Source organism: Mesoplodon bidens (assembly GCF_964165515.1).
Source record: "Mesoplodon bidens genome assembly, chromosome: 4".
Lineage (NCBI taxonomy): Eukaryota > Metazoa > Chordata > Mammalia > Artiodactyla > Ziphiidae > Mesoplodon > Mesoplodon bidens.
Genome location: NC_138160.1, coordinates 148,706,353 through 148,729,078, shown reverse-complemented (window position 1 = coordinate 148,729,078; position 22,726 = coordinate 148,706,353). Strand labels below are relative to the sequence as shown.

The 22,726-nt window shown below is 54.0% G+C and overlaps 1 protein-coding gene across 1 annotated transcript; it reads right to left on the bottom strand.

The window, feature by feature from the left end:
• Positions 1–726: 726 nt before the first annotated feature.
• Positions 727–14,000, bottom strand: UBXN6 (UBX domain protein 6). The gene is made up of 10 exons (XM_081231483.1): positions 13,818–14,000; positions 10,381–10,544; positions 9,858–9,922; positions 8,666–8,794; positions 4,861–4,958; positions 4,229–4,304; positions 3,431–3,515; positions 2,972–3,322; positions 2,657–2,805; positions 727–2,094 (listed from the first exon to the last, which is right to left on the bottom strand). Exons 1-10 carry the CDS (start codon positions 13,898–13,900, stop codon positions 1,969–1,971), a joined length of 1,326 nt encoding a protein of 441 aa, XP_081087609.1. The 5' UTR covers positions 13,901–14,000; the 3' UTR covers positions 727–1,968.
• Positions 14,001–22,726: the final 8,726 nt, after the last annotated feature.

The following is a 22,726-nucleotide window of genomic DNA, read 5'->3' as shown; positions in this document are numbered from 1 at the left end:
TCCGAGGCCCTGGAGCAGCCCTCGGACCGGGCTGTGATAGGCCCCTCAGAGGCGTCCGAGCATGCGCTGAGGACCTGGAGCTGCTGAGATTTTGGCAGAATTCACAGACTCCATCGGAACCGGGCTCCCGTCTGCCGGCCCCTCACATCATGCTGTCTTTATTGCCGCTGTTCCCGAGAGAGAAGAGTCGGCTGGCATCTCATTGTGAAGAATGGTTCAGTGTTGACTGTGGATACACCCGAAACAGGGCAACACGACCCTAGCCCCGGGGAGCTCGCCATGTGGGGGCCAGGTCCCTGCCGGGCCTGCCTCTCCTGGCAGCACCCCAATCCTCCTGGAAGGGTCCCATTCCTCTCCAGCTCCGCACGGGTGGGGCTGACAAGCACCCCAGTTGTGGGGTGAGGACCCTGGCCCCATCCAGGATGAGCTGCTGCAGGTGGGGTGAGGCTGAGTGCCAGCACAGGGAGAGGACGCAGGTGTGACTCCACCTGTGATGTGACTACCTGCAGCAGTCACGTCGCCTTAAAACTTTCAGTTGCCACCTGACAATTTGCAGCCGACTCCTAGTGGGAGTCGAGAGTAGGGTATCAAGCCGAGGCAGTGCTGGGTTCCGGAGATGAAGCGGCAAAGGAGGATGGGCCTAGGTCCTGCCCGCATGTGAGAACAGAGCTGCCGGCGGCCCAGGTGGGAGGCAAAGCGCGTGTGGCTGACGGGGTTACCAGGGAATTTTGTTCTAATCACATTGGGGGCCTGGATGCTTTAATCTCACAGTGGCCAGAGAACCAGCCACCACTGGCCTCCGTGAAGGCAAGGGTCCAGTAGGGGCCACAGCCCGGGGCCAGGCTGCAGGTGAGAGGGAGGGGACGATCCAGATGAGTGGTCAGGAGCGGGGGCTCAGGTGTTTCCTGGCAGAGGTGTGACCAGGGGCGAGTGCCCACCCCCTCCAGGCCTTGGCCCCCCTGTCTGTGTTGGCTCCCCTCGGCTGCTGCAATGAACCGCCAGACTTGTTCTACCGGCAGTTCTGGGGGGCGGAAGTCCGACAAGGGCCTCACTGGCTCAGAATCAGGTGTCAGCAGGGCTGGTTCCCGCTGGAAGCTCTAGGGGGAATCTGTTTATGTCCCTCTTCCAGCTGTTGGAGGCCAACCTTGGCATGTGGCCCCTTCCTCCACATCTCCGCATCCCTTCTGTTTTCCTCCACACATCAGAACTCACCAGGTTAACCCAGGGCCACCTCCCATCTCATCCTCAATCACAGGCCAAGTCCCTGTGTCACATAAAGTAATGCATTCACAGGTTCCGGGGAGGAGGATGTGGACATCTGGGGGAGCTTGCCCTGTGGGGCCTGCAAGGCTCCGGGGCCCTGGGAAGCGCTCAGCAGGGCTGGCTCATCAGGCTGGTGGGGACAACAATTAGGAAGGTGCAGGAAGTGAAGAGCTCGCCTCAGACGTGAGGGGCTCCTGGGTGCCCAGGTGGCCGCGGGGTGTCCGCCTGGCCCCACTTCACCGGGAGCCACGGCCGGGCCTCGCCTGCCGGCAGCTCTACAGAGCTGCCACCCTATGCTGCCTCCCACGGCTTCAACTCACCACCGGGAAACTAGTCAAACACCCTATTTATTCAGGTTTAGAATTTTACACACCGTGTCCTGACAGGCCCAGTGTCTCGTTCTTGTGCCAGTCACCTCAGGGCTAGCCGCAGCCACTGGGGCCACAGCACACGGGGACTGGGCCTGGGCTTCTCTAAGCAGGCTACTAGTGGCTGCCCCATCTAGGTGGCAGTCTCAGCACACGTCCACGGCCAACCAGCACCCTTCCCCATGCCTGTGGTGCCCGTGGGCAGGAGGAGGTTCCGGAGGAGGCTGGGAGGCCCCGGAGTGGTGGGGGGACCGGGGACGAGAGGAGTGTGGAGGAAGCAGGGAGAGAGCATGAGACAGACCCCACAGGGGCTGAAGCCAACCCTGCTTTTGTTTCATTAGAGCTTCTTGATGGCCGACAGGAGCTCGGGTTTCAGGACAGATGAGTCTGGCTGGGCCCCCGCAGCCCTGATGTCTGCTAGCACGGCTGCATCCCACGAGAAGGTCAGGAGGGCCGAGGGCACCTGCAGTGGAGTAAGAAGCCTAAGCCTCGCTCTGGCCTTTACGTGACAGAGCTCCCGCTTCACGTTCAAATCTTCCTGCTGGAGTAGGGGCTGCTCCCCGCCGCTGACGGCACACCCATGCACTCTCAGTCCCCTCGTAACAGGGGCTCCTCTGATGATGACCCGGGCTTGGGGACGCCCCCTGGCCTGGCTGAAGCCAACCCAGCGTCGGGCAGCACTCAAAACTTCCTGTCCAGGCCTCCCTGAATCAGGGTCTGACCGCCCTCTAGCCCCCTCCTGCACCCTCCCCAGTAATTCCTTGCGTTTTGAACGCCACCTTGGCTCTGCGCCACAGAGGACTCTAACACACTGGGCACATTCCCATTTTGTAGACACAGAAGTTACTCAAGATCACATGGTAAAGAAGTGGAAAGGTGGGACTCACACCCAGGGAGCCTGGCCCCAGGACCCCATCCCCTAATGCCATCCCCAACCGAAGAGCATCCCCCTCCTCGGGGGTTTGTGCCGATTCAACAAGAACCCAGAGAACCCGGATCCACTGTGCGGGGAGCCCGTCACTCACCAGCCCGCACTCATTGAAGGCCAGGTTCTCGTCCTCCAACAACTTCTGCCCTCCCAAGGCCAGCAGCTCAAAAGGCAGCCAGTCCATCTGCAAGGCCTCCCGGACAAACGCGTACAGTGCTGCCGCCCGCTCCCGGGCGTAGAAGGTCCCTGGCGGGGGGACAAGAGTGGCGCTGGAGCTCGTGGGAGGCCCCCTGAGCCCACCCAGCCCCCTGAGCCCTCGGCCTCCTCCCCCGGGACGAGCTCAGACCAGAGCAGGCTGCTCCTGCCGGCGCACAGCGGACCCGAGGCAGCATTGCCAGCACCCGGCACGCACCCTGGAGGAGGCAGCCGTCGGGAAAGCGCACGCGCAGCAGCGTGTACGTGTACTTGCGCATCTCCCTCTGCTCCTCCCGCTCGCGCATGGCCTTGGTCCGCAGCACGCTCAGCCGCTCCACGGCCTCTGACCGCAGCCGCTGCTCTCGCTTGAGCTCCTCCGCCGTGAGGCTGAAGAAGTCCGCAGGCAGGTCGAACTGGGAGGCCAGTGGCGAGGGCCGGAAGACCCGGCGCTGGCGGGCCAGTGTGGCCCGCACGGGCTCGGCGCGCAGCAGCTGCTCCTTGTGCTGCTCCAGGCTCTGGGGCTGGGCCAGGGCGGCCTCGCTCAGCACATAGAACTCCTCGGGGCCCTCTGGGACACGTGGGCACGTCACTGCCGTGGCAGGGAGACCCCCGAGCCGGGCTCCTCCCACCCCTCCCACCCCTGGGCTCAGCCACAGCCCTTCTCTTTTTCTCTTACCCTGGTTGGGGGTCGGAAGCAGCACCTTCTGGAAGCCGATGGCCTCAAAAAACTCGTGGGTCCCTTCCAGGCAGTTAATGCGCTCCTGAGAGCAGAGCCAGAGGTCATGCGGGACCCTTGGGGCCTCCTCATGCCCCACCGGCCTCACTGCCCACCCCGCCCTTCTGGCCCAGAGTACCCAGTCTGAGTGGCCGCTGCCCCTGGACAGGATGAACCCCCAAAGCTGTCTGCAGGGGTGAGCTCACAGAGGGCCTGGGATCCCAAAAGGTCAACACCAGGGTGAAGAAGGCTGAAGAGCCAAAGGACAGCGGAGGCTGGGAGTCCCCAGAAGTGGGGGAGGCAAGCTCTGGGATGCTGGATGTGGGTGGGGACCCCCAGGAGAGAGCGGGGCTCCGCCAGCTGCACGGGTACCATGGGCCAGAGTGCTAGGACCCTGCGATTTCTCCACAGAAACCAGAAGTCTGCGTTTGCGTGAAAAATCTCCCCAGTGCCGATGTGTTCCCAGCTAATTCAAAGAAAAGTCGAGTCACGCCGTGGGTTGGTGGCGAGAGCAGACAGTGTACGCGTACTGTGCTCATCCTGCGCTCTTCCTGTGCTCACGAAGCCCTCCCTCCCCGCCTGGCACCTTCTGCCCACCTCAACTCCCAAGCCCTGCAAGGGCCCTTCTGCAGCCGGCTCTGGCCACCACTGGCTGGCTGCAGACCAGCTGCTCCCACCGCCAGCCTGGGTCCTGGGTGGCCTCACAGGCCCGGCCACGCCGGCCACCCCAGGCTAAGTCACTCTGATGGCAGCCCTCACCTGGAACACCTTGTTCTGAAGCTTGATCTTCCGGTACTTCTCCTCGTCGGGATGCAGGTGGATGTTGTCCAGGTACCTGGGGCGGACAGGGAAGAGCAGCTTAGAGCCACACCGGCTCGTGCTAAGAGTGACCCTCGGGAAGGCTGCCGTCATACCTGGTACACCCCATAGAGCCCAACCCCTGGTGCCCCCGACACTGGGCCTCCTCCTCAGTCCTGCCTCCCCCTGAGGGCGCCAAGGAGCCACCGTGGTGGGGGTGGAGCAACCAGAGCCAGAGCTGATGGGTCCCCAGAGCTGGCTTGGGGGTTGCTGAGCAACACAGACTTCTGGCCCCGCCCCCGACCTACTCCCATCAGAGGAGTTGGCGGTGGGGGTGACCCTGCCTGCTTCACATTCTTCTGATGATCCCAAAGGGAAGCCAGGGTTGGGAACCCCCGATTCAGTAAACCTCTTCGTTCTAAACACTGGTAAACTGAGGCCCAGAGAGGCCAAGCCCCTTCCCCAAGGGCGAGGGGGAGTGAAGGGTGGGGCCTGGCCTCACTCCCAGGGCCGTGCTCCCTCCGGGGCCCCTCAGCCGATCGTGATGGAGGCCCAGGAGCTGGCACCCCGGTGGGAGGGGGCCACCTGCTCACCTGGCGATGGTGTCCACGCCCAGCTTCACCCGGTCCCGGTCCTTGTTGAACGTGTGGATCTTCATGATGGAGGCGGCCACTGGGTCGGTGGAAAAGTGCTGGGAGGAGGGAGGAAAGCTGAGTCAGAAAGCGTCCACCTCAGGGCCTGGAGGCCATGCCAGCGAAGCAGCCAGGTCTCAGCACTCAGGTGGCAGCAGTGACACCGGTGACAACAGTAAGAACTGTCTCACAGCAGGCCCTAGTGTGGGACAGAAGCAAACTCAACAGCAGAAAAAGGAGGAGGAAAGCCCTTTTGATGACTCCAGCCTGGGGCCTCAGCCCTGCCCTCACGTCTAGGGAAAAGGGGGCGATGGCAGCCCAGGTTACGCCACCCCTCGGGTCGGCGTGACACAGACCTTTGCCTACCGCTCTGGCTTTGGTGCCCAACGCCAGCACTGAGCGCCACCAAGGGCGCAGCAGCTGAGTGCCCAGGACCCGCCGGCCACTGCGGACCTGCCGTCCCTCCTCATCCCCCATCCCTACGAGGGCGTTCTAGAAACAGACAGAGGTGGCAGAGACAGGACACAAAAGAGGTCTGTGACCTGCAGCTGCCTGGTCACTCCTGGGGGAGGCAAGATAGTGGAGACATCACTGACCGGTCCCCACATCTTGGGGGCTCCACCTGCTTCTCTGGAAGAGGAGGAGCTGCAGATGGAGAGGTCGCAGGGCCCACAGTTGATCCCTCGACCGGCCCAGCCTCTGGGCACCCCCGGGGACCCTGCGAACAGCACCCCAGCGAGGAGAGGCTGAGAATGGATAACTAAGGCGAGGGGCAAGACTGGGCAGCAGATCTGCTCACACTCTGGATAGCCACTGCACACGGCCACACCGTGTGGTGGTGTTTCTCTGCAGCCCCAGAAAGTCACTAGTTACATGGCGAGTGGGGCTGGCACCCGCGTCAGCCCCAAAGTCATTTGCACCGCCTGGATAATAGTGGGGGTGGGGCCTCCCTGGCAGTCCAGTGGTTAAGACTCCGCGCCTCCACTGCAGGGGCCATGGGTTCGATCCCTGGTCGGGGAAGTTCCGCATGCCGCAAGGTGTGGCCAAAAAGAAAACAAAAAAATGGTGGGGGTGAACAGCTGGGTCACCAGAGGTGATGAATCAAGAGCACAGAAGACCTGGCCCACTCAGATCTACCCCTGGGCAGCCCTGCAGAAGCCCAGCCACAGCTCCTGGAAGGCAGCTGTGGGGCTTCCACCCTGCCCCAGCTACCTTCCCTCAGCTACACTGGGGTGAGCCTTCAGCAGCCACAGCTGTGTCACTTAGTTGTCTGATCTGAACTGGGCCAGCTCTCCTGGGAACTTCAAATTGGGACCCAGCCCAGTCTGCCAGTAAGTTGCCAGAGCAGGACAAAAAGATGTGTAAGGGCAGAGAAATCGGGTCTGCAGAGAAGCAGCAGTAAGATGGGGGGCGTCCTCAGGACACGGCTGAGCCAGGCTGAGCGCCCCCTACTCCAGCCTCCTCAGGACAAGCACACCCACCCACCCAGGGAAGAGCTGCAGCTCCAAATGCTGTTCTCAGATGTTCCTAGGCAGCCTGCAGCCTCGTTTAAATTAGGACCAGGGCACATGAACGGACAAGGGGACAAAGGAACAGACACATCCAGAAAGGAACTGAATCCATGTAGGGATCTACTTTGTGATAACGGCATATTTCACAGTGGCCAAAAGACAGGTGTTTCAATAAATGAGGATTGGGGAAAACTGGATAACTATCCGGGAAAAAAAAAGAAATAACACTAGCTCCATGCATCCTATTCTACACAGGTATAATTCTAGTGGGATCAAAGCTTTAAACAGGGCTTCCCTGGTGGCGCAGTGGTTGAGAGTCTGCCTGCCGATGCAGGGGATGCGGGTTCATGCCCGGGTCCAGGAAGATCCCACATGCCGCGGAGCGGCTAGGCCCATGAGCCATGGCCACTGAGCCTGCGCATCCGGAGCCTGTGCTCCACAACGGGAGAGGCCACAACAGTGAGAGGGCCGCGTACCGCAAAAAAAAAAAAAAAAAAAAAAAGCTTCAAAGCAAACAACAAAAGACAAAACAGAAAAGCACTAGAAAAACCATGGAAGAGTTGTTTTAATCCTGAAGTGGGGAAGGCCTTCCTGAGTAGGTCACAAAACCCAGAAGCCATAAAATAAGACCGACACATTGAATTACATAGAGATTAAAAATTTCTACATGGCCATATGACCATAAGCCAACTCTAAAAGTAAACAACTGGAGAAAAATATTCACAACTCAGATCATAGGCAAAAGGCTAGTTTTTCCTAATATGTAAAGAGTGCCTACAAATCAATAAGAAAAAAAAACCCACCACCCAACACAAAAATGGGCAAAGGATGCATTCTCATATGAAAACACAGCCAACCTAAGCCAAAAAAAGGAAATGCACACTAAAGCTATGCTGAGATATTATTTTTACCAATCAGTTTGGGTAAAGACAAAAAATGTTTGGTAACCCACAGTGACAATGGGGGACAGGGAAATGGGTATTTTCTCACACACTGCTGGGTGAGTGTGAATCAGGACAACCCACATGGAGGTTCATCTGGTGACAACTATCCAAAGCCCTACACGCTGTCCTCTGTCCCAACAACTCTGCTTCTGGAATGGAGCCTACAGCTCAAAGTGATGTACAGACAAGGTTTTCATCATAAATATTGTCCTCACTAGCAAAAGACTGGAAACTTCCTATGCGCTTATCAACACGGGGTTGGTTAAAGAGTCAGGGAACAATTTGCCATGAGTCATCACGCAATCACTGTGGAGAATGCAGGCTTTTGAACTGCTCAGAAAAAAACAGAGAGCTGTGACAGAGCCAATGGGGTAAAAATGTTAGCAACTGGAAAATGTGAGTAAGATGGGCAGAATGACATACATATTTGTGACCTGATCCCTGGAACCTGGGAGTATGTTATGGGTCAGGGGGTGTGGAGGTGACAGATGGAGTTAGCCTGCTGATCAGTGGACCTTAAAATAGGGAGATTAGCTTGGATTAGCCAGGTGAGCCCAATGGAATCACAAGGGCCCTTAAAAGGGGGAAGAGAGAGAGAGAGAGAAGCAGAGAGATGGCAGCTGGGAAAGACCTGGCCTGGCACCGCTGGCTGTGAAGACGGAGAAGGAGCCATGGAGTACAGACAGCCTGACTCCCCCTAGGGCTCCCAGAAGGCACACTGCCCTGCGGCCAACTTGACTGTGGCCCTGTGAGACCCAACTCCCACTTCTAATTTCCAGAATTATAAGAGGCATGCTGTCTGGAGGCACCAAGTTCGTAGTAATCTGTCAGAACAGTAATAGGACACTCCCACCCTGAGTAAAGGATGTTCACATGTTCTTTTTGTTCTCCTTGTGATTTTTCTTTAGGTTTTAAATTATTTCCAAATACAGAGTTTTAAGGGGAAAAAAATGTGGAAGTTCTTTCTGTACTGATATAATACCTAGCAGTTTCCACGTCAGGCGTGAACGGTACATTACCTTTTACGTAAAACAAACACACAGCACGTGTGGCAGATATAGATGCATTGGTAGTTTGTGCATATTTGGAGCATCTCTGAAAAGGGGCCTAGACTACTTACAGCTGCTGCCTCAGGGAGAATGGCCATGAGGTGGGTGGGAGGTGGCTTTTCCCCGCCTACCCTTCTGTATCTTGAATTCCGTCCCTCAGGTAAGTATTCCCTCTTTAGAGAGGTTAGAACAGAACCACAGCATATGCTCTGTGCCACCCGGGCTTCCGGGGGGTGGCTCCGGCACCGGGGCCGGCACTCACCGAGAGAATGGCCTCTCTGATGCAGGCGTCCCGCTGGTCCTTCCTCAGGATGGCCCCTGTGAGCGGGCAGGTGAAGTACACTCCGGGCACTGCCAGGTGGGTCGAGCCCTCCTCTTTGGGCTTGGGCACCTGGGAGGATGGGTGAGGGTGTCTGAGCCTAGACTGTGGACAGAGGCCACCCCGAGCTGCCCGAGTGCCACAATCCTGAGAGCGTGGCCCTGGGAGCCAGACATCCTGGTCCCAATGCTGTCCCCTCTGCCTATTAGCCATGGGACACCGTGGCCCAGTGGCCAAGCCCCTCTGAGCCTGTCTTCTGGTCTGTAAGATGTCCTCGAGGGACCACCTCAGAATTCAACAAGGTAAGGAACGGAAAGCGTGGAGCAGCTCCGGACATGGTGTAAGTGCTGAATTGATCGTTCCTGCTCTTCCTGCCCCCCTACCTGGTGAGGAAGGGGCTTTGGTGGGAGAGTGAGGAGTCACGGTGCCCTGGACGAGTCCCAGCCTTGTTCTGGGCCTCAATTCCTAGGTAATATCCAGGGTCCCTTCCATTCTGAAATTCAGTGAGGCCTCACAGGTGGTGCTGCTCAGAACACAGTTTCTGCCAAGTCCTCCTTTGAGGCCTGCCTCCTCCAGGAAGGCCTCCCTGACTACACCAGTCTCCGTGGTGCCCTCCTGTATCCGAGGAAGGCAGCAGAGGGCAGCGCTAAGGCTAAGGGCTTTGGACTCAGACAGACTGGGGTTCCAGTCCTGCCCCTGCTGGTTTCGAGGTGCATGACCAAGGGCACCGGGCCTCACCTCTCTGAACCTCAGTTTTCTCTTCTGAAAAGTGGGAACTGTAACAGCACCTACCTTCATGGGGTTACAGGGGAGGGAGGGAACTTAACGGAGGTGCAGTTCCTCCCCCAGGGCCTGGGCCTGGTGTCATTAGATGCCAAGCACGCAGGTCCCAGATGACACTGCCCTCAACCACGGGGATCCCCAGCGTCCTGAGGCCAGAGATGACCTCGATCCACCCCGCTGTCCCTTCTGCATCTCCCTACCCTCTCCAGCACCAGATGCTTACCGCCCAGGGCTGGGCACCAATCAGACCAAACACAGAAGAGAGCCCAAGCGGGCACTCTGAGGGCTCCCAGCTCCCCTGCCAGCCCCAGGCCACCCCTTGGGTGTCATGCTGCCATCGTGATGCTTTTACCGGGTTGGTCCCTGGGGCCTCTGGGCTCCCACTGACAGTCGCTTCAGCTTGAAGTTCCTTTCTCACTGCGGGGAGAGGCAGGGACGGGTCAGTGTGCGAGCCAGGCACACCATTCCCCGGCACGGACCCTCGTGTGGGTCAAATTCTAGTCCTTCCAGCTCGAGGTGCTCCCAGCCCGCCAACCTCTCCATGCCCCCAGGCTGCGCCAGGCCACACGTTCCCCCTCCTCCTCTGAGTCCCAACCCTCCCCTCTGCAACCTCCCTGACATCCGTGCCGCCCAGACCACAGCAGACCCCTTGGCATTTCCACCTGCATGGCCCCTTTGTGGACTGGCTCACAGCTGTGATTTAAACCCTCCTCCCACCCCGAATCGCTGGCTATGAAATTATTTTCAGCCAGAGCCAAGCACAGGACCTGGAACGCATGAAAAGTCAAGGATCAGCCTCGAGGACAGAGGGGCAGAGGCCCGCTCCACCGCGCCCCCGTCCCCACCCCCGTGGCCCAAGGACAGCCGAGGCTCACCCTGGCTCCGGATGGACTCCTGTGACGTGGGGCCCCGCGCCCTGGGCTGCTTCTGCTCGAGCCGGGCCAGGGCCGCCGCGGCCGCCATCTGTGCCTCATCGGTGGGTCCCTGGCGGGGCTGCCGGAGCGCCGGCTTGCTGGGCTTTTCTTTGGGGGCCTTCTCCCTAGGGAGATGTGGTGGGACCGTGAGGTGACGTGGGGGCAGATAGAAGAGCTTTTGTCCCTCTCCCACTTCTGCTCCTGCCCCAGCAGACAGACATGGGCCTCTGCCCCAGGGGCCACCACGGCCACCAGACGGGTCTAACGCAGACGGAGGAGCCTCAGGAGGCAGACAGTGACTCTGCTTCCCGCCCTGCCCACCACTTTGGACAAATCCTGCACGGCCTGGGCCTCGGAGTCATCTGTCAGGCGAGGTAAGAGCACGCCTACCGTCCGCAGGGGCTGATGCTCTTCGCCCCCTTCCCTGAGCGAGAGGCTCCACCCTTACTGTCTACGAGGGTGAGACATGGAGGCTTCATCTACTGAGCACCTACTGTGTGCCAGACAGCACACCAGGAGCTAGCTGTCGCTCAGCGCGTCTATTACGCATGGCAACGTGCCTCCCAGCGAGTGCTCCAGACGCCCTTTCACAAGCCCCAGAGGGTCATGGAAGCTCGGGCAGCAGGCCAGGCCGCACGCAGGCCCTGCGTGGAGTGTTACAAGGATCTGGTTTAGGGACTTCCCTGGCGGTCCCGTGGTTAGGACTCGGTGCTCTCACTGTCTTGGGCTCGGGTTTGATCCCTGGTCAGGGAACTAAGATCCGGCATGCTGCGCAGCATGGCCAAAAAAAACCCCAAACAAAGATCTGGTTTAATCTCCTCTCCACCCTGGGAAGTAGGCAGGGTGATCATCCCACAGGATGGGCAGCTTCCTAACCCAACCTAGCTCGAGAACGACCTGGCCTTGACGTTTCAGCAGAGATGGCCTTCTTCCCACCAGGGTCTGACTCACCTGCCTCACCCTCCTTTCCTCAGGACCCTCTCCTGATGCCACTAGTTGGAATCATCTGTGCTATATCTCTAGAACCTTCTCAGGAGCCAAGGCTCTGAGTTCATGGCCCTCATGCTTCCCACTCTGCTCAGACATCAGGCAGCCCTCTTTTCTTGTCTCCAGGCCTCCGGGAGCTTCCTGCCCATCCCGGCCCCTCTCTCCCGCCCTCCCAACAGCTGAGAGTTTCAGGTCGAAGAAAAGACAAGTCACGTAGTGCCACCCTAGCCCCATCTTTCCATGAAAACGCCATTTTTCCAAGACCCCTCACTCACCTGCTTCATGGCTCCTCTGGGCAGCCAGAGGGATCCTTCTAAAAACCCAGTCACTCCTCTGCACAAAGCCCTCTCATCCCATGCAGGACAGAATCCTGCAGCCTCCGCACGCTACAGGCCCTTCACAACCTGCCCCTTTCCCTTGTTCACTCCTATCTATACTCCCTGCTGTTCTTCACACAGACCCAACCTCCTACCACAGGACCTTTGCACTTTCTGTGCCTTCTGCCTGGAGTGTTCTGCCTGGGAGGGACAGGCACCGCTTCAACTGTGTGTGTGTGTGTGTGTGTGTGTGTGTGAGTGAGAGAGAGAGACAGAGACAGAGAGGGGTTGATTTCCACACGGCTGAGTCTCACCTCATCCAGCTCTCGCTCAAAAGTCACCTTCTCAGAGAGGCATTCCCAGACCACCTAACAGTCACCCACATGGTTCACTCTCTGGACCGTGTTTATTTTTCTTCAGGGCTGATCTTTCATTGTTTATGTATTGTTCTACTTGTCCACCTCTCCCCACTACAATGTGAGCCCTGAGAGGGCAGGGATTTTCATGCCGTAACAGTGCTGGACACACACCCTCGCACGCACCCTGAGTCTCCAGTCCGGCTCCAGGTATGTCACAGAAGCTTGGATCTCCATGTGACTCCCCTCTCCTGTCCTCCCAGGCCTCCAGTCTGACACAGCCATCAGCCCCCACCTCCTTCCTGTCACACACAGTCCAGCTGCACCAGCCCCCCACCTCCACCCGCTACTTGATGAACAAATGAATGAACCCCCTTGTCTGGCCCACGGCTCTCCCTGGGCCCCTCTTAAGCTGCCCTCCTCCCCTGTCACCGCCCCAGGCTCCCAGGACCTGCACTTCCCTCCCGTACTCATGGATCTGACCCTCATGGGCCTCCTTTGTCCCACTACTCCTTTGTCCCCTCCCAAGAACCCCAGGGGCCCCCAATCCTCGTGACAGATGCCCTGATGTCCTTGCCACGCACCCACTCTCCCTCACCCACCCCCACTGCCTCATGATGCCCTCACCACCCCTTCCTGCCAGCCTCCCTGCCTCTCCTCCGACCCCCTCCCAGCCCCGACCTCTTCACAATCCCTTCCATTATGCCTCACAGACCCCTCCCCAGGCTGACCTCTTTCTTCAGTCACTCCCGAACCTAAACCCCTCGGGTCCCCCAGCCCCCTCTGTAGCTCCTGGTAGCAGCCCCAGCCCCTCCTGAACTCCCTCTTCTCATCCCATCCCCCCCAGTGGAGCCTCCTTCTCAGCCCACCGGCCCTCAGTCTGGCATCCTCACCTGCTCCAGCTCTTCACTATCCTCTGCACAGCACTGGCCCCTCACACCTGCCCATGGAGTCTCCATTGTGGCCCCAGGCCCTTCTCTTCTCCAAGTCCTCCCCAGATAAGTCACAGAGGCCTGGAAATGCAGGCCACCTCCCCTCCCCTCCCAAGTCACCCTCGGGACCTCCAGGCCACTCAGCCATCACCCACGAGGCCCGCCACCTCCTTCCGGTAGCAGACTCCCCCAGCTCCCCAGCTCCACCCACCTGCCTCCCTTCTGCTCCCAGACCTTCCTCAGCCCCTCGCAGAACCCACCACCCACCCAGTGCATCCGCACCTCCCAAGTCCCTGACCACCCTTCCAACAACGCCTCAGGCTCCCTGGCCTTCCAGATCCTCAACCCGTCCTCCCTCCTGCTCCAGAACCAAGGCCCAGACCCCTATCGCCACAGAGTCTAAGCCTCACGACTTTTTGCGACCCCAGCTCTACCTGTTTCTCCAGGCTCAGTCCCCAATCTCTGGTCACCTAGATTCCCCCAAGCCCTATGCGATGCCTCTTCAGGGCCCCTTCTCCGCATCCCCAGCCTCTCCCTTACCGCCCGCCCTAACCCCCTAGGGTCTCTCCAGGGACCCCCTCACTTTCTGCAGCCCCGCCCCCTCCAGCCTCGCCCCCTCCTGCCCCGCCCCCGGAGGCCTCCCCTCCCCCCTACTCCCACTCCCTCCCTCTTGCCCCGCCCCCCGAGGTTTCTCCCCATGCTCTCTCTGCCGCCCCTCCCGGCCTCTCGTCTTCCCTGGCCTCCCCGCCCCTCCCCCTCCGCTGATCTCCGCCCCCGGGCCTCAAGCCTCAGCGCCTGTCACGCACCCCACCGACTCAGTGAGCTTCTGACCGGGCCCCGCACTCTTGAACTTGACGTCGGCCTTGATCTCTTGAAAGAATTTCTTCATGGTGGCGGCGGGCCCGGCGGCGGGGGGCCGCGGGGGGAGGGGGGCGAAGGGGCCGGTAAGGGAGGGGCCGGAGGAGCCAACAACCGGAAAGAAAATACTGGGCCGCCGGAAGTCCCGCCTTCCCGAGGGCAGCCCACGTGACAATCGGTCAGACGCCGCTTTCTAGATCTTCGCGCCTTGCTGGCCCGGAGTGAGCGCTCTGCACTGTCGGGCCGCGTCTCGGTGGTTCTCCTGGACTCTGTTGCCAGGGGCAACGAGGGCGCTTCCAGCGGGAGGCTGTGCTTGGGCGCCTTCCACCGCGTTCCCCAAGGAGTGAGTGACAGGAGAGGGAGGGACAGAACTACAACCCCACGGAGAAGGCGCTGGCCTTGTCCGTTTCCCTCCTCAAGAACCACCTCTGGCTCCCCGGCGGTTACGTGATAAAGTCCCAACTCAATGTGGGGGCATTCAAGGTCCCCACAAGCCAACCCGGTGGTCCGCCCTAGTAGTCCCCCACGCACACAGTGTGGGAGAGAATGAAGAGGATGCACAGAGCTGGGGCTTGGGGACCCACGATGGCGGACCCCACGGGGTTTAAATTAAGGAGATCGGGAGATTATCCTCAGAGCATTGACGAAGTTTAAGGAAGAATGGAAGAATCTGGTGCCGCCCAAACTTTAACCTTCCTGAATTTCAGTTTCCTATCTGTGAAATGGGGATAAGAATAGCACCTGCTGGACTTCCCTAGTGGCTTAGTGGTTAAGAATCCGCCTGCCAGTGCAGGGGACACGGGTTCCAGCCCTGGTCTGGGAAGATCCCACATGCCGTGGAGCAACTAAGCTTGTGTGCCACAACTACTGCAGCCTGCATGCCTAGAGCCTGTGCTCCGCAACAAAGAGAAGCCACCGCAGTGAGAAGGCCGCACACCACAACAAAGAGTAGCCCTCGCTTGCCGCAACTACAGAAAGCCCGCGCACAGCAACAAAGACCCAATGCAGCCAATAAATAAAGAAAAAAGAAAAAAAAAAGAATCCACCTGCCAATGCAGAGACACAGGTTGGATCCCTGGTCTGGGAAGATCCCACATGCCGCAGAGCAACTAAGCCCATGCACCACAACTACTGAAGCCCGTGCACCTAGAGCCCATGCTCTGCAACAAGAGAAGCCACCGCAGTGAGAAGCCCGGGCACCGCAACAAACAGTAGCCCCTGCTCGCTGCAACTAGAGAAAGCCCGTGTGCAGCAACGAAGACCCAATGCAGCCAAAAAATAAATTAATTAAAAATTAAAAAATGTGAATGCCGGGAGGCGGAGATCACTGGGGTCCAGGTTGAAGGCTGCCTACCATACTAGAGCACTGAGTAAAACTGCAATAGATGAGACACTGCCCACTGGTTTACAGTGTAGAAAGCATGCTATGGAAAAACAAGGCAGAGAAGAAGGGCAAAACTCTAACACTGGTTATTTGGGTTGGGGGGATTACAGAGGATTTTTCTCTTTTTTTCCCCCTAGTTTCCAAGTTTTCTTTAATGGGGTTCTATGACTTTTATGATAGAAAATAATATTTTAAAATACAAGACGAATGGGACTTCCCTGGCAGTCCAATAATTAAGACTCCGTGCTTCCTCTGCAGGGGGCATGTGTTCTACCCCTGGTCTGGGAACTACGATCCCATATGCCTCGCAGTGCAGCCAAAAAAATTTAAAAATAAAATAAGGACTTCCCTGGTAGTCCAGTGGTTAAGACTCCACACTTTGAATGCAGGGGCATGGGTTTGATTCCTGGGCGGGGACGTTCCGCATTAGTTTCCACTAATAGAAGAAAAAAATAAATAAAATATAAGACAGGGCTTCCCTAGTGGCGCAGTGGTTGAGAATCTGCCTGCTAATGCAGGGGACACGGGTTCGAGCCCTGGTCTGGGAGGATCCCACATGCCGCGGAGTAACTAGGCCCGTGAGCCACGACTACTGAGCCTGCGCGTCTGGAGCCTGTGCTCCGCAACAAGAGGCCGCGATAGTGAGAGGCCCGCGCACCGCGATGAAGAGTGGCCCCCGCTTGCCACAACTAGAGAAAGCCCTCACACAGAAATGAAGACGCAACACAGCAAAAATAAATTAATTAATTAATAAAAACTCCTACCCCCAACATCTTCTTTAAAAAAAATATATATATATATATAAGACAGTTGGGGGACTTCCATGGTGGCACAGTGGTTAAGAATCTGCCTGCCAATGCAGGGGACACAAGTTCGAGCCCTGGTCTGGGAAGATCCCAGGTGCCGCGGAGCAACTAAGCCTGTGCACCACAACTACTGAGCCTGCGTTCTAGAGCCCATGAGCCACAACTGCTGAGCCCACGGGCCGCAACTACTAAAGCCTGCACGCCTAGAGCCTGTGCTCTACATCAAGAAAAGCCACCGCAATGAGAAGCCCGCACACCGCAAGGATAAGTAGCCCCTGCTCGCTGCAACTAGGGGAATCTCATGCGCAGCAACGAAGACCCAACACAGCCAAAAAAAAAAAAAAAAGACAATTGGATTAAGCCTCTAGGTCTAATTTATGGGAATTACAAGGGATGGACAAAGAATAAAACAGCCTCACAAGGGAATTCCCTGGCCGTCCAGTGGTTAGGACTTGGCACTTTCACTGCTGAGGGCCCGGGTTCAATCCCTGGTCGGGGAAATAAGATCCCACAAGCCGAGTGGCATGCTCCGTCCCCTGCCAAAAAAAAAAAAAAAAAAAAAAACAGCCTCATGAGGAGATAGACAAATCCAGACTGTGAGACATTCTCCAAGCTGACTGACCTGTTTGCTCTAGAACATCAACGTTGTGAAAAATAAACAAGATTCTAAGTAAAAGGGATTAGAGGAATATAATCTTTACTTGTAGTGCAAGAACCTTGATTTGATCCCTGTTTAAAAAAAAAGCTGCAAAAACTTCTTAGAACAATGAAAATTAGAAATGGACTGAATATTAAATAATATCTTGGCATAAATATGAATTTTCTTTGCTGTGATAAAAGTATTGCACTTATGTAATAAAACGTCCCTATTCTTAGGAAATGCTGAAGTATTTAGGGGTGAAGGGTCATGATGGATGTATGAAACTTTCAAATGTTTAAAACCAAATATGTATATATTCACACACATATATAAAGCACATATGGAAAAATGTTAACAATTGTTGAATATAGGTGTAAGGTTGTGGTGCTTTTAAAATATGTCCATAAAGTCTTTGGTGCTCCTACTTTCCAAAGGTGGAGCCTAATTCCCCTCTCCTTGAATGTGGGCTGGACTTGGTGACTCACTTTTTTTTTTTTTTTTTTGTGAATGGCGAAGAGGGTTGCTCTTTATTTGACTTTCTCAAAGGCTCCAGTATGCTCAGTAAAGTTTCAGCTCATTCTGGGATGGAAGGAAAGGAACAGTACGGACTAAATATAGCATAATGTGACAAATATGACATAATGCTTGTTCAGTGGTATCCTTTGTTTTCATGGTTTGAGATAGAGAAAACTAATTAAGTGGCTGAATTTGGACAGGAATCCAGGTCTTTTAACTCTCCATCAAGCAAATAGTCTTTTTTTTTTTCTCACTATACAATACTATTTGGACAACAGAGAAAAAAGTTTTTTCCTAAGCCACGGAGACTTAAGTTTGGCAGTGCACCAAAATCATGATTTGATGTTAGATCTCAAAGCTGGAAGTAAGTTTTTGTTTTTTGGCTCTTTAATTTTTGAAATGGCAAGTTACCTTTATAGGTTGGGACAGTATCCAACTTCCCTTTTTTTTTTTTTTTTTTTTGTGGTACGCGGGCCTCTCACTGTTGTGGCCTCTCCCGTTGCGGAGCATAGGCGCCGGACGCGCAGGCTCAGCGGCCATGGCTCACGGGCCCAGCCGCTCCGCGGGATGTGGGATCCTCCCGGACCGGGGCACGAACCTGTGTCCCCTGCATCGGCAGGCGGACTCCCAACCACTGCGCCACCAGGGAAACCAGATGTGGACCATTTTTAAAGTCTGTATGGAATTTGTTATAATATTGCTTCTGTTTTCTGTTTTGGTTTTTTGGCTCTGAGGCATGTGGGATCTTAGCTCCCTGACCAGGGATCGAACCTGCACCCCCTGCATTGGAAGGAGAAGTCTCAACATCTGGACCGCCACAGAAGACCCTAAAGGGTCCATACTTTTAATCCCTGGGGTCAGCAGAATAGTGCTCCCTAAAAATGACCATGCCTTAATCCTGAGAACCTGTGAATATGGTGACATTTGTGGCAAAAGAGATGCTGCAGATGTCACTAAATCAGGAACCTTGAGATGCGGACATGATCCTGGATTCTTTGAATGTGCCCCACGAAATCACAGGGTCCTTATAAGAAGGAGGCAGGAGGGTCAGAGAAGATGTGACGACCACAGCAGTATGAGAAGGACATGATTTGCTATTGCAGCTTTGAAGATGGAGGAAGAAGCCACAAGCCAAGGAACGCAGGCGGCTTCTAGGAACTGGAAAAGGCAAGGAAACTGATTCTCCCCTCAAGCCTCCAGAAGGAGTGCAATTCTGCCTATATTTGGATTTTAGCCCAGTGAGACCCATTTGGGTCTTTTGACCTCCAGAATGGTCAAAATAGATTTGCATTGTTTTAAGCCACTAAGTTTGTAGTAATCTGTTACGAAAGCAATAGGAAATGAATACAACCCCTAGGCTAAATAACCCTAGGAAACAAGTACTGATATTTCTCACCGATTTATAGGAGAGGTTGCAAAGTTCTGGATGGACTTGTTCATATCCCCGCAGCTTGCAGAGGGATGATTCAAACCCAGGACCATCAGACCCCAATCACACTTCAGTGGGTGCTTCTTGAACCATAATGCTAACTCAAATCCCATGGGGAACTTGTTTATGTATTTTTAAAAATATTGATTTATTTATTAACTTATTTTGGCTGTGCTGGGTCTTAGTTGCAGTGCGTGTGATCTTTGTTGCGGCATGAGGGATCTTTAGTCGGAGCATGCGGGCTTCTTAGTTGGGACATGCGGACTTCTTAGTTGCAGGATCGAACCCCGGCCCCCTGCCTTGGCAGCACGGAGTCTTACCCAGTGGACCACCAGGCAAGTCCTGGGAGCTTATTTAAAGGCAGATTTTGTTGCCTCTGGTCTTGAGGGGGCTGCGATTCTGCATTTCTGACAACACCCTCCTGAGGAGAATGAATGAGGCAGGAATGAATGAATGAATGTTACCCTCACAGCTCAGGTAAGGAGAAGCTCTGGGGCAAATGTCGAACATTCCCAGATTCCAATCCCCCGGTGCTATCCCTCTGCCTCAGTTTCCTTATCTGGAAAGCAGGGGTGAAAAATAACAACTGACATGAGAATGAAATTAACCATGTTAAATGCTTACTATATGTGACTTGGAACATAGTAGCTGCTCAATAAATCTTAGTTATTATTCTACTTGGGTAAGTGGGCAGTAAATATTTGTTAATCAGAGTATTGAGGGACTTCCCTGGTGGTCCAGTGGTTAAGACTCTGCACTCCCAGTGCAGGGGGCCCAGGTTCGATCCCTGGTCGGGGAACTAGATCCCACATGCCACACCTAAGATGCAGCACAGCCTAAATAAATAAATAAATATTTTTTTTAAAAAAAGATAGGATTGAAAGCTGATGGCCCAGGCTGTAAACTGGAGATCAAGCCTGCAGCACACAGTAGGTGCTCAGGTCACCTGCTGATTAGAAGGAGACGTTCCATGCAGTTCTTGGGGCAGGGCAGCACCTTCCCCACCTTGCCTCCTCCGGCCAGGTGCCAGGCACCATCTCTCAGGGAACAGGAAGCAAAGTTACCTCCCCAGGTGAGGACTAATGGCCCAGCCGTTGGCTTCAGTGGCCTCTGATTTGGCGGGAAGGCATGGCTCCTCTCCCAGCTCAGCCTGCCATTTTGGGGGAGCCCTCCTAACCCTCTTAGGGAACTCTGCCCCCTGGCTTCCATCAGAGCCTGATCTTTTTTCAGCAGCTCGACATAGCTCAGTCTCTGGTTTTCTGCACTGGCTCAAGGTCTGGGGGAGAAGTTTTCACTGAATCAGGAGGGCCCTGGAGGTGGGAACCCAGAGAAGTGGCATTCTTGCCCTCGGAAGGACTGGATGTATGACCTCAGGCAAGGCACGCCCCTCTCTGGGCCTCAGTATCCCCATCTGTACCCTGGCCTAGGCCAGACCGCTCTGCACCAAGTTCCTCATTTATTGTGCAACTTCTACCTCATGTGAGGGTGCCCAGATTTAGCAAATAAAAATACGGAATGCCCAGTTAGATCTGAATTTCAGATACAAATACTTTATTGTTTTATATATATAATTTAAATTTACAGGGAATTCCATGGCAGTCCAGTGGCTAGGACTTGGCACTTTCACTGCTGAGGCCCAGGTTTAATCCCTGGTCAGGAAACTAAGATCCCGCGTGCCCAGTGGCTAGGCCAAAAAAAAAAAAATTACAATCTTAACCATTTGAAAAAGAACTATGTGTCAGATATTGTTATTTCATGATATATGCATTATTAATTATTTTTATTGTGATAAAATATATATAACACATTAACCATTTTAACTATTTTTAAGTGCACAGCTCAGTAGCATTAAGTACATTCTCACTGTTGTGCAACCATCCCCACCATCCATCTCCAGAACTTTCTCATCTTCCCAAACTGAAACTCTGTCCCCATGAAACACTGACTCCCCATCCCCTCCCCCAGCCCCTGGTCCCTCCATTCTACTTTCTGTCTCTCTGAATTTAACTCCTCTGGGGACCTCCTATAAGTGGACTCATACAGTATTTGTCCTTTTGTGACTAGTCTATTTCACTGAGCATAATGACCTCAGGGTTCATCCACGTTGTAGAATGTGTAATAAATACTTTTTTAGTGCAGGTATGTCACAAATATTGCTTGGAACATACTTATCCTAAAAAAGTATTTGTTGCATATCTACAATTCAGATTTAGCTGGTAATCCTGAATTTTATCTGGCAATGTTACCTACAGCCTTTCTTCACACAGCAGCCTAAGGAATCTTTTTTATTTTTATTTTATTTATTTTTAAAAATAAATTTATTTATTGTATTTATTTTATTTTTGGCTGCATTGGGTCTTTGTTGCTGCATGCGGGCTTCCTCTAGTTGCCACAAGTGAGGGCTACTATTCGTTGTGGTGCACAGGCTTCTCATTGTGGTGGCTTCTCTTGTTGTGGAGTACAGGCTCTAGGTGCGCAGGCTTCAGTAGTTGTGGCTCGCGGGCTCTAGAGCACAGGCTCAGTAATTGTGGCGCAGGGGCTTTGTTGCTCCACGGCATGTGGGATCTTCCCGGACCAGGGCTCGAACCCATGTCCCCTTCATTGGCAGGCGGATTCTTAACCACTGCGCCACCAGGGAAGCCCCAGGAATCTTTTTTAAAACAGCTTTATTGATATATCATTTACATACCCTAAAATTCACCTTTTTTAAGTGTACAATTCAATGAATTTTATTGTATATTTACAGAGCTCTAGGACCATCACCACAATCTAGTTTTAGAACATAGGGTGATTTTCCATCACCTTAAAGAAACCTCATACTACTTTGCAGTCACTCTAGATTACTACCTTCAGCTCAAAGCAAATACTGATCTACTTTCTGTCTTGAAATTTTTGCCTTTTTTGGACATTCTATCAAATGTCATATGATGTTGGAATCATAGAGTATGTGATCTTACGTCTGGCTTTTTTCACCAAGTATAATGTTTTGGAAGTTAATCCCTGTTGTAGTGTGTATCGGTCCTTCGTTTCTTTCTCTTGCTGAAGAGTCAGAAGTAAAATTCATCATCAGGATATACCACATTTGGTTTATCCATTTATCCGTAGATGGACATTTGGGTTATTTCCCCTTTTTGGTTTTTGTGAATAATGCTGTTATGACTATTAGTTGTATAAGTTTTGGTGTGGATGTTTGTTTTCATTTCTCTTGGGTAGATACATAGAGTTGGAATTGCTGGTTCATATGGTAAGTCTTTGTTTAACTTTGTAAAAAACCAAAAAAACAAAAAAAAACCCTGCCTTTTTGAGATGTATTTCACATGCATAAGGATGTTTCTTGAGATTAAAGTATTATCTCTGTAACCTGTGATCAAATCCCTCCAGGTTTTTTTCCCCCAAGAAGTTAAAATAAAACCCAAGCGTGTCACTGATATTCACAAGGCATATGATAGGTCCTTAACGGACCCTTTTGCTATCTGCTCTGCCCTAAATGCCCTCCCAGCGCCCACCTCCCTACCTGGACCTATTTCTAGTCATCTTTGAACTCCCTGGTTAAACTACTATCTCCTGCAGAAAATACTTCTGTTCCCCCATGATAGACGAAGTCTCTGGCATTACTCAGCATTTTTTTTCCTTTTTCCTTTTTTTTAAAAAATTGAAGTATAGTTGATTGACAATGTTGTGTTAATTTCTGCTGTACAACAAAGTGATTCAGTTATACATATACATACATTATTTTTTATGTTCTTTTCCGTTATGGTTTATCACAGGATGTTGAATATACTTCCCCGTGCTATAAAGTAGGACCTTGTTGTTTTATTCAGCTCTTTCTTTCTTTTTTAAAAAATAAATTTATTTATTTTATTTATTTATTATTTTTGGCTATGTTGGGTCTTCGTCGCTGCGCATGAGATTCCTCTAGTTGCGGCGAGCAGGGGCTACTTATCCTTGCGGTGTGCGGGCTTCTCATTGCGGTGGCTTTTCTTGATGTAGAGCACGGGCTCTAGGCGTGCAGGCTTTAGTAGTTGCGGCCCGTGGGCTCAGCAGTTGTGGCTCATGGGCTCTAGAGCGCAGGCTCAGTAGTT